General features: G+C 47.6%; 1 protein-coding gene across 1 annotated transcript; it reads left to right on the top strand.

Annotated features, from left to right (window-relative positions):
• Positions 1 to 3492: 3492 nt before the first annotated feature.
• On the top strand, positions 3493 to 3975 carry LOC126691277 (secreted RxLR effector protein 78-like). Its single transcript, XM_050386333.1, has one exon. The coding sequence runs from the start codon at positions 3493 to 3495 to the stop codon at positions 3973 to 3975; it is 483 nt and encodes a 160-aa protein (XP_050242290.1).
• The last annotated feature ends 8478 nt before the right edge of the window (positions 3976 to 12453 follow it).

Consider the following 12453-nt stretch of genomic DNA (forward strand, 5'->3'; position numbering starts at 1 on the left):
TCCAACTAGACCAAATTTCGATTGACCATCCAGCCAAAATAAAATATCAGACAAGATCTCAACCTATTTTCGTTGTATTTAGGAAAATATTACTTCTATTGTGTTGAAGCGGTGAGTGTGGACGCGATTTTTTCTGGTACTAAAAGGAAAAATCACTCCACTCCAGAGTATGTATAATAAACAAACTACAAATTTCTTTATAATCAACAAGTCAAGTCTGACGGAGCTCGCTATTACGGATAACTCTCTCCCTCTCTTGTAGAAGGGGGAGGAGTATTTATACTAACTCTTCTCCTCGTTATGGGGGAACCGACTGGACAAAAAGGGCTTTTTGTCTCATTGTAGGTCTCTTCCTTCTCTTTTCCTGGGACTGTGTGTATTGTTGTGACTTGTGAGACTTCCATTATTTCAAGCGAGTCATTCAATATTTAGTGCTAGGCTATGCTAGGTTGGTTGAAGCAATTAATGCAAAGGTGTTAGTTGTGTCCTAACACTTTGCTATGGTAGTAGGCTATTCAACTAGTTCATGAGGATGTGTGGATCCTCAGGAGATGTCTGTTGTTAAAGTCTAACTATCGACCTTCCTCATTATATCCGAGCTCTAGGTTGGTCCTTCTTTATCAGGAACATCCTATTGGGCTTGGGCTTTGTTGTTCTTGATATGGTTTCCTTATATTCGGATCGGCCTTGCTCCTTTGGGCCCATGAACCGGTTTGCTCCCCCACAAGAGCAATGCTAAGACCACTTTTTCTCAATTTTTTTTACAATTTACTGAAATGGTATATTATGATTGGTATAACATCATTTTCACGTGAATCCACGAGTGATATTATTTTGCATCAATCACAGTGAAGAGGGTGAAATGGATGTAGACTGTCTCATTCTACTGAATCAGTCACGAGCGACGATACCTTTTGCTTGAGATCAAGATTATGGAAGAAGACGAGGAGCGTGCATAGAAGAGGACGGATTCTCCCTAGAAGACGGACGAGAAAGTGGACGGATACAATGTGGACGGCGACAAGGTCACATGACATCCACATGGTTTAAGTAGTCCTCAAGAAACATCAAAAGGAAATTTCTTGCGCCTCACGATTAACCCTAATCAACAAAATCGTTATATGGAAAGAATCCCGTAAAATAATTGATTTTATGAGGATCTTCCCTACAAGAAAAAGTTCCTTTTCTCCAAGAAAGGGAAAAGTCAGTTCTACACTACTATAAAACCCCAAAGCATTCATAAATTAAGGTACGCATAATTGACCTAACTCTGATACTTTAGAGTTGTGAAAAGTTTTCTAACTTAACCTTCGGAGGGTCTTTGGTCGGTACCACACTGGTACTCTCCTTGGGTCTTCTTGTTCTGTGTTGTGCAGGTGTTGTCTTAAGCACATAAGGACTGTGCAACTTACTGACGATTTTAGGCATCATCAGTTAGCACCTCTGTGGGAATGAATGACAAAGACTTGTAGCCATACTACCGCTTCCCAGACAAAGAATTGCATGGTGCTTACTCGCTCAATGGCAACCACCAACAACATTCAAGGAGAAAATAAATAAAAACTTTTAGTCCCTCTTATGCAATCTTTTTTAGTAGGAGTTGAAATTAGGGAAAATAAATTTATGTTTTCTGATTAGAGAATGTACTTGTAACAAATTATATCACATTTTAATTTAAAATAACACTAGTATCATGAAGAGAGTGACAACATGCAAATACCAACGGCGGTGGCTACCTCTCAGCCCCGCCGAGAGCAATGATCGTCCTAAGTTGGAACTGTCGGGGGCTTGGGAACCAACGTGCAATCGATGTCCTCTCTCACCTTGTGAGGGAAAAAGCTCCCAAGGTTTTGTTTTTGATGGAAACAAAATGAACTGTGGAAGAGATGTGATGGATACAAGAAGACTTACCTTACCGATGCATGCTAGCAGTGCCTTGTACACAACGTAGGGGTGGTTTGGCAATTCTTTGGAAGGAGGAGATTAAGCTACACATCCAAACCTACTCACCCCATCACATAGATGCTCTCATACTCAATGACGAACAACACCCGTGGAGGTTCACGGGATTCTATGATTGGCCGGAGGAGAGTAGGAAAAAGAAATCATGGCAGCTCCTAAAACATCTCCACACTAGATTATCAGTCCCATGGCTATGTTGTGGTGATTTTAATGAGATCTTAAATTCCAATGAGAAGCAAGGCAGATTACCGAAACAGCAACAACCAATGATGGAGTTTCGCTCTACACTACTCCATTGTGGGTTGGTGGATATGGGTTTTCAAGGAAATATATTCACATGGAAAAATGGTCGCCCCAAGGAAGATTTTGTACAAGAGCGCTTGGATAGAGCATGTGCAACATTGGAATGGAGAACTATGTTTCCTCACGCTAAGGTAACTCATCTCCAATCTACTTACTCGGATCATATTCCTATCCTAATAAATCTGTCCAAGCCAAATCAGCAATGTAGGAAGAAGAAAATTCCAAGGAGGTTTGAAGAAAAATGGGTGCGCCAACCGGGTTGTGAGGAGGTGATTCGTGCATCATGGGAATCTGAGATTGGAGGAGGTAGCCCTATGTATCGCTTGTTTGAGCAGATCAAAAAATGTAGGCAAGCACTAGTCACTTGGAGCAGCACCAATTTTGGGAATTTTAAAACTCAAATCCAGGAAAAGCAGATGACCTTAGAGGAGTTAGCCTTACAAAATGACCTGGAAAACCAGTCATTAATCAGAACTCTAAAAAATGACATCAACACACTTCTCCATCAAGATGAGATTTTCTGGCGCCAGAGATCAAGATCCATTTGGCTACCAGCAAGTGATAAAAATACAAAAATTTTCCATCAAAGAGCCAGCCAATGGCGTAGAAAAAATCACATTTCTGGGATCACATCTCAGAGTGGGGAATGGTGCACTTCTGAGGACCAAATTGCTGAAACAGCCATCCATTATTTCCAGGACTTATTTACATCATCGAACCCAACAAATTTTGAGGGGGGTTTTGAACGTAGTGGATCACTTGGTTACTCCAGAAATGATTAGTACTTTACTCCAAAGGTATAATTCGGAGGAGGTCAAGCAAGCCTTGTTCCAGATGCACCCATCAAAAGCACCTGGACTCGATGGTATGTCCCCTTTTTTCTTTCATAAGTTTTGGCATATTGTGGATCATGATGTAATAACTGCGATCCTTTCAGTTTTAAATTCTGGTCATATGTTGCAAAAGATGAATTATACCCATATTGTATTGATCCCAAAAAATAATGATCTCAAATACATATCTGATTATAGGCCAATAAGTTTGGGCAATGTCATTTCTAGAATTGTTTCAAAGGTCCTAGCTAACCACTTGAAACTTATACTCCCTATGGTTATCTTTGATGCTTAAAGTGCGTTTGTTCCTAATCGCCTTATTACTAATAACACTACTGTAGCCTATGAGTTGTTACACAGGATGCGGAATCGAAGAAGAGGGAGGATGGGACAAATGGCAGTCAAGCTGGATATCAGCAAGGCCTATGATAGGGTGGAGTGGGGATTCTTGCGACAGATAATGCTAAAATTGGGTCTTGCCCCAAGATGGGTGCACTTGGCCATGGAGACACTCACCACTGCCTCATACTCCGTTCTAATAAATGGGGAACCACGAGGCTTCATCACCCCATCAAGAGGTATAAAGCAAGGAGACCCACTCTCACCATACTTGTTCCTGCTCTGTGCTGAAGGCTTATCAGCTATGCTAAGAAAAGCCGAAGAAAGCCACCAGTTAAGAGGCATAAAATCTAGCCAACAAGGGGTTTGCATCTCCCACCTATTGTTTGCAGATGATAGCCTTCTATTTTGTCGAGCCACCGTGGAGGAATGCCAGCGGTTACTGGACTTTTTGGAGATTTGTGAGGCGGCATCGGGACAAGCAATCAATAGACAAAAACTTCATTGTTTTTTAGCACAAATACCAAGCCAGAGGTGAGAAGAGCAATTCAACAATTGTTAGGGGCAAGAATTATGTCAAACACAGAGAAATACTTGGGTCTACCGATTGCAAGTGGAAAATCTAAGGTAAAATACCTTTAAAGAGCTCCAAGGAAAAATAACTAAGAGGGTGATGGGGTGGAAGGAGAAGTTTATATCCAAACAAACACACATGAAGGAAAAAAAAATCTTTTCTATTCCTTGATCAATGCTTGACATAGCCTTTTTCTCAATGGGACTAAAGTAATTTAAGGGCCCTTTTAAAAAATTCATTGAGAAGGATACTGCTCCTTATTATTATTATTATTATTATTATTATTATTATTGTACGGCACCGAGCTTCCAAAGCCCATATTGGCCTTGGGCCCAGACCCATCTAGGCCCCGGGCCCAAGCCCATATCGGCCTTGGGCGCAGGCCCAAGCCCATACCGGCCTTGGGCGCAGGCCCAGCAGAAAGTTCCAGTTACCTTATGCCCTTCTTGAAACTGCCTTAGAGTAAAAACAAGTTTTGGGTATTAAGTTCCCAGAGTTGACCGGTTAATCTTTCCCGGTAGAGCGCATGAGTCATATCCGGGAAGGTCATGATATGCACGGGAACATGAGTTGCCGAACATAATCGGTGAAAATGGAACCAAGTTCCAAGATCATAAATGCTGCACCGCCCTTTCACCTGAACAACCACTTTAACCAGATAATACTGGACCTTCAATAGCACTAACGGTGACTGTAATCATGATCTTCCCACTAACCTTGGCTATAAATAGAAGAAAGTTGGAGAAGAAGGGGTTCAGAAAAATTGAGAGAAAACAGTCAAGGAGAGGGTGCTAACTGGGTGTCACTTTGAGTCTCTCTGCCGAGAACGACCCATTGTAGGAAATACTTAAGCCCACTACAAATAAATTGTGAGCCCAAGTGACCTAAGGTCCAGAAGTCTTGCACTTGGTTCTTACAATTGGCGCCCACCGTGGGGCTCTCCTACGAAGCTGTGGTTTGAGTGAGACTCAAGCAAGGGAGATGTCTGAGGAGCGTTCAGGAGGGCACGTTCCGAGCAATTCCGCAGGATCTTCTCGGGGATCGACGTGGAGGGAGAGAAGGCAGAAACGGCTGGAGGATAGGGAGCATCCAAGAGGAGAGGAAAGGTCCGGATTGGGAGAAGGATCGGCCCAGACACACCGGACGATTTCAAGCGTCTCAGCACATCGGCAACACGGTGATAGAGACCGGGAGCTGGAGCGGTTACGCAGATTAGTAATGGACTTGGAGCTGGAAGCAAGGGGTCGGCGCCACGAAAGGAACCATAACCCCCAGCCCAGGAGAAACCGTGGCGAGGAAGGTTCCAGCCGATCTGTTACACAACAACACCGAGACCGATCACGTTCTCAAGAGTCACATCGACACTCCCGGGAGACGCGTCGTAGACGAGACCGTTCCCGGTCGCATGGATATGATAACCAAGGGTCAGAGTCGCCAGAGGAGCGGCGGCACCACAACGCCGCGATGGACGCCATGAGCAGGGCCTTGCGGATGGCAGCCCGGTCTCCATTCTCTTATGAGATTGAACGGGCGCCCATGCCGAGCAGATTCACGCGTCCACCATTCAATTCCTATGAGGGGAGGACAGACCCCGTGGAGCATGTCAGTCATTACATCCACATGATGTCTTTGCATGCGCACAACGATGCATTGATGTGTAAAGTATTCCCCTCTAGTCTCGGCTCTACCGCACTGAGATGGTTCAATGGGTTGCGGAAAGGTTCTATACACAGCTTCGCCGAGCTGATTCAGGAGTTCGGCAGCAGGTTCGTAACATGCAGCCGAGTGCAACAACCGGTCGAAGCGTTGCTTTCCATGAAAATGAGGGTCGGGGAAACCCTTCGGAGTTATGCCAGCCGATATTGGGAACTCTACAATGAGATTGGTGGGGGAAACGAGAAAATTGCGGCTAGCACCTTCAGGATGGGGCTCCCCGAGGATTCTGAACTGCGGGAGTCACTGACAAGAAGACCACCGGAGGATATGAGGCAACTGATGAGACGTATAGAGGAGTACAAACGCCTGGAGGATGACCGGCTGCAAAGCAGGGGGAAAGCTCCTTTTACGGATAGATCTCGGCAAAGCATCTTGCCGCCAAAGCCGAAACGGGACTTCAGAATGCAGGAACCAGAGGTGCAGATCGAAGGGGTTAATGTGTTGTTTAAAGAGCCCGTGCACAAGATACTGGAACGGATAAGGAACGAGCCATTCTTCAGATGGCCGAACAAAATGGGGGGGGACCCATCTCGGAGGAACCAAAGCCTATACTGCACCTATCACAGAGACAAGGGGCACACTACCGAGCAGTGTAGGGTATTGAAAGACCATCTCGGGCAGTTGGTGAAGGCAGGGCACCTGAAAGAGTTTGTAGCAGATTCAACTGACCGGGAGACCGGGCAGGGCGCCCAACAGAAAAGGAATCCCCTTCCACCACCCCTGGGGGTAATCAACGTCATTCATGCCGCACCGAGAAGAGCAGCAGCGGCAAGAAGGGTAATGACAGTGGCTTGCGTAGAGGGAGAATCATCCAAGAAGCAAAAGAAAGTTGGACGGCTGGACATCTCGTTCGGAGAAGATGATTTTGAAGGAACCATCCAACCTCACGACGACGCTTTGGTGGTGACAGCCCGGATAGGCGGATTCTTGGTGAAAAGGGTGATGATTGATCAGGGTAGCGGGGCTGACGTTATGTACCCGGACCTCTTCGAAGGGCTCGGGTTAAAAACCCAGGATTTGGCGAAGTATGACACGCCATTGGTCTCGTTTGACGGGAGAATTGTGATTCCCGAGGGGCAAATCTCTCTCCCAGTGGACATGAAGGGCAAGGAAGTTATAGTTACGTTCATAGTAGTCCGATCATTCGCACCCTACACCGCAATCCTGGGGAGGCCGTGGATTCACGCTATGGGGGCTGTTCCGTCCACCCTTCACGTGAAAGTAAAATTCCCTACTGAGTACGGAGTTGTAGAGGTAAGGGGGAATCAACAGGTGGCGAAGCAATGCCTCGTAGCCGCGGTCCGGTGGGAAAAGGAACAGCTCGGCCAAGCTGAGCACGCCGAGAAAGAAACTGCATAGCAATTACAGATACCCCGAGAAACTGGGGCGGACGTTGCCAAGGAGGTGCTAAAGGTAAGAATTCTCCCAGATAGTGACAAATACTTTCAGATAGGTACAGGCATGAATGACCGGGAAAGGGTAGAGATGTTGTTGTTCCTGTTGCAGAACATAGATGTCTTCGCGTGGAACCCGTATGAAGTGCCCGGCGTAGACCCCGAGTTCATTGTTCACAAACTCAATGTGGACCCATCATTTCCCCCGAAAAAACAGAAGCCGAGGAGAGCATCAAAGGAACACGTCGATGCAGTAAATTTGGAGGTCCAACGACTGAAGGAAGCCGAGGTCATAAAAGAAATATTCTTCCCGAAATGGCTAGCAAACACTGTCGTAGTGAAGAAGAAGAGCGGTAAATGGAGAGTTTGTGTGGACTTCACCGATTTGAACAGAGCGTGTCCCAAGGATCCATTCCCGATGCCCAAGATTGATCAGCTAGTGGATGCCACGTACGGGCACCCGAGAATGAGCTTCCTGGACGCCTTCCAAGGCTACCACCAGATTGCCTTGGCGCCCGAGGACCGAGAGAAGATAACATTTATATCCCCGAACGCAAACTATCACTACGAGGTCATGCCGTTTGGATTGAAGAATGCCGGGGCCACCTACCAGCGTATGATGACAAGGATGTTCCGAGAAAAAATTGGGTGCACGGTTGAAGTTTATATCGACGACATGGTGGTAAAAAGCAGAAAAGAGTCGCTGCATACTGAAGACCTTCGGGGAGTATTCGAGATACTACGACGACACAGGCTGCGCCTCAATGCCGAAAAGTGCACTTTCGGAGTGGGGGCTGGCAAGTTTCTGGGTTATCTGATCTCCACTCGGGGAATAGAGGCTAACCCCGACCAAATAGAGGCCGTCAATCGCCTTAAACCACCGAGCAATCCTAAGGAGGTGCAAGTGCTCACTGGGATGTTGGCCGCCCTGAACCGATTCATCTCCAAGTTTGCCGATCGCTGCCGGCCATTCTATCAACTTCTGAAGAAGTGGAAGGGGTTTCAGTGGGACGAGAGCTGCGATGAAGCTTTTCGAGAACTAAAGGAATATTTGGCAAAGGCGCCGAGGCTGACGGCCCCGGAGCCCAGGGAGGATCTGTTTATGTACCTTGCAGTCACCGATCATGCTGTAAGTGCTGTGTTACTAAGGGACCGGGGAGTGCAAATGCCGGTGTATTACGTGAGCAAGACCTTGGTCGATGCCGAGACAAGGTACCTGCCTCTTGAAAAGTTGGTTTTGGCCTTGGTGCACGCCACGAGGAAGTTACCACACTACTTCCAGGCACACATAGTGTTTGTCCTGACCGAATATCCATTGCAATCACTATTGAAGAGATCCGACTTCACAGGACGGATTGCTAAATGGGGGACTCGGTTGGGATCGTTTGACATTAGATACCGACCTAGAAGCTCGGTGAAGGGGCAGGTTCTCGCTGATTTCATCGCGGAATTTACACCTAAGAATGAAGGCAAGGTAATCTGTAGTGCGGAGATTCGCCCGTGGAGGTTATTTGTGGACGGCGCATCAAATGCTATGGGGGCCGGGGCTGGTATTGTCATCATCACCCCTGAAGGTATGCGACTGGAACACTCCTTCAGATTGGGGTTCAAAGCCTCGAACAACAAAGCCGAATATAAAGCCCTGTTGGCTGGATTGAGGGCAGTATTGCATCTGGGCGCAAAGGACGTGGAAATCTACTCGGACTCTTGGCTGGTTGTTTATCAGATCACTGGGGACTTCGAGGCTCGGGATCCCCGAATGAAAGCTTATCTAAGTACGGCAAAGCAAATTATCGGTCAGTTTGGAACGGTAAAGATATCCCAGGTAGCCCGGTCACAAAACAAGCGTGCTGACTCTCTTGCCACGTTAGCCTCATCGGCTACCGAGGACACGCCGAGGCTTATCACGATAGAACTTATAAGGGAGCCAAGCATCTGTGTGAAGACTGCTCTCGACCAGGCCGGAGTAGAGGTTGCGCAGGTGGCGGTGGCCGAACCATGCTGGATGAGCCCGATCATAGACTTTCTTGCCGAAGATAAAGTTCCAGAGGATGAGGCCGAGGCCAACAAGATTCGACGAATGGCTCCCAGGTACTGGTTGTCTTCGGACCGAAAGTTGTACAGAAGGTCCTTCGCGGGCCCCTACCTCTTGTGCCTGCATCTTGAAAGAGTCCAGGAGCTTCTAACCGAGCTGCATGAAGGAGTGTGTGGCGGGCATGCTGGGGGATGATCTTTAGCACACAGAGCAATGACGCAGGGGTTTTGGTGGCCACAGATGCAGAAGGACGCCGTCGAATACGTTCGGAGTTGCGAACAATGTCAAAAGCACGCCCCAATGATCCATCAGCCGGCAGGACATCTAAATCCTGTCAGCAGCCCGTGGCCATTTGCACAATGGGGGCTTGACATCCTCGGGCCATTCCCCCGAGCAACGGGGAACCGCCGTTTTGTACTGGTGGCTGTGGATTACTTCACAAAGTGGGCTGAAGCTGAAGCCTTGGCCAATATCCGGGATACTGACGTGAAAAAATTTGTGTGGAAAACATAGTTACAAGGTTTGGGGTGCCGAATTCACTAGTAACAGACAACGGGTTACAGTTCGATAGCAACGCTTTTCGGACCTTTTGCAGCGAGCTCGGCATCAAGAACAAGTATTCAACCTCGGCATACCCCCAGAGCAACGGCCAAGCTGAAGCAGTAAACAAGACTATTTTGAACGGGCTCAAGAGAAGGTTGGATGGAGCGAAAGGAAGATGGGCAGAAGAACTACCCAGTGTTTTATGGGCCTACCGCACGACCCCCAGGAGATCCACGGGGGAAACCCCATTTTCTCTGGCATACGGAGCAGAAGCAGTGATACCAACCGAGGTGAGCTTATGCAGTGCACGGGTCGCTGGGTTTGACCCCGTACAGAACGCCGACCTTATGATGGAGCATTTGGATTGGCTAGAAGAATGCAGGGAAGCCGCGACCGTACGTCTTGCCGAGTATCAGCAGAAGCTGGCGCAAAGGTACAACCGAAATGTAAAGACCAGGGAATTCAGTGCCGGGGAATTAGTGTTAAGAAGGGTAGTGGGGAACATGCGGGACATGGCTGCAGGGAAGCTTGCTCAGAGTTGGGAGGGACCATACAAAGTCACAGCCGTCGCAGGTGCAGGGGCCTACTACTTGGAGGACCTGGACGAGAGGCCGCTCCCCCGACCATGGAACGCCAACAACCTGAAGAAATTCTACGCGTAACCATCGATGTAAGCCAAAACTTGTATTCTATTAAGATTAAGAGCATGATGAACGTTTTTGTCTGTGCTGTTTTTGACCCTGTAACCACACACCAAGAGAATCGTCAATAAATCCTAAGGACAGAAACCTGACCCTTGGCTCGATCAATATCGCCGAGCAGGTGAAAACCTTACAAATAAATCTTAAGGACAGAAACCTGACCCTCGGCTCGATCAATATCGCCGAGCAGGTGAAAACCTTACGAATAAATCCTAAGGACAGAAACCTGACCCTCGGCTCGATCAATATCGCCGAGCAGGTGAAAACCTTACGAGTAAATCTTAAGGACAGAAACCTGACCCTCGGCTCGATCAATATCGCCGAGCAGGTGAAAACTTTACGAATAAATCCTACGGACAGAAACCTGACCCTCGGCTCGATCAATATCGCCGAGCAGGTGAAAACCTTACAAATAAATCTTAAGGACAGAAACCTGACCCTCGGCTCGATCAATATCGCCGAGCAGGTGAAAACCTTACGAGTAAATCTTAAGGACAGAAACCTGACCCTCGGCTCGATCAATATCGCCGAGCAGGTGAAAACCTTACGAATAAATCCTAAGGACAGAAACCTGACCCTCGGCTCGATCAATATCGCCGAGCAGGTGAAAACCTTACGAATAAATCCTAAGGACAGAAACCTGACCCTCGGCTCGATCAATATCGCCGAGCAGGTGAAAACCTTACTAGTAAATCTTAAGGACAGAGACCTGACCCTCGGCTCGATCAATATCGCCGAGCAGGTGAAAACCTTACAAATAAATCTTAAGGACAGAAACCTGACCCTCGGCTCGATCAATATCGCCGAGCAGGTGAAAACCTTACAAATAAATCCTAAGGACAGAAACCTAACCCTCGGCTCGATCAATATCGCCGAGCAGGTGAAAACCTTACGAGTAAATCTTAAGGACAGAAACCTGACCCTCGGCTCGATCAATATCGCCGAGCAGGTGAAAACCTTACAAATAAATCTTAAGGACAGAAACCTGACCCTCGGCTCGGTCAATATCGCCGAGCAGGTGAAAACCTTACGAATAAATCCTAAGGACAGAAACCTGACCCTCGGCTCGATCAATATCGCCGAGCAGGTGAGAACCTTACAATCAAATCTATAAGAACGAAAACACAATTCTCGGTTAAACCAAAACCTGATAAAAACCTAACCCTTTTGCAAAAACTAAGTCCAATAGCACTCTCAAATTACCCACAGCGCCGTACAACAGGGTTTCGGGGGTACCATTCTATTAAGCGGCCATAGCACTGGTATAATTCAAGCAAAACACAAACAGAGATAATTTCATTCAACAAATTGAAACGGAAAAAGAAAACGGACTACTAATTAAACAGATAAAAGCAATTGTTCAATCACCACATCCCGGTGACATGGGCTAATAAAACCGACAAGTTAAAGCAATTGTTTAATCACCACATCCCGGTGACATGGGCAAATAAAAGTAAAATAAAAATAAGCTAACAGGTAAAAATAAAATCAGCTGGGAGGTTGAGTCGGTGGTGGCACTTCCTGCTGGACGGTCAGGGGAAAAGGCTGGCCCTCATCAAGAAGCTCCTGCACGGTAGGTATGCTCGTGGCCTCCATGTCCTCGGGCTCGGCATGAGAATCGATTTGCTCAACCAACTCCCTCATACTGGCCGTCTCCTCCTCGTCAAAAGCAGCCGGGGCGTTCTAGACGGCAGGTACAGGGTTCGGAAATGGAATCTGGCCGAGGTCTCTCAACAGCGAATCTTCAGGAACTCTTATTGCCTGAAGAGCGGCAAACCACCCGGCCTCGAAACCCATATGCCGAGCCCGAGCCACCACCGGCTCTGCGGAGTTCTCGGCGTCGGCAAAGCCTACGTCATACCACTTTTGCTCCGCGGCCGCCAAGCCTGCCCTGAGATCGGCTATCTCGTCGACATGGGAAGTGTTGAGGCTGAGGGCTTCGGCTAGTTTGAGTTCCGTCTCATTTTGCTTGGCCAGGAGCTCTGCATTCCTTTTTTCGGCCAATGCCCGGAACTTCTCTGCGGCAGCAGCCTTCTTCTCAGCAGCCTCAGCA

Source organism: Quercus robur, chromosome 7 (genome assembly GCF_932294415.1).
Source record: "Quercus robur chromosome 7, dhQueRobu3.1, whole genome shotgun sequence".
Lineage (NCBI taxonomy): Eukaryota > Viridiplantae > Streptophyta > Magnoliopsida > Fagales > Fagaceae > Quercus > Quercus robur.

Bases quoted from the DNA above. Each gene is read 5' to 3' on its own strand.
- LOC126691277 (XM_050386333.1), top strand. From the start codon at position 3,493: ATGGCAGTCAAGCTGGATATCAGCAAGGCCTATGATAGGGTGGAGTGG.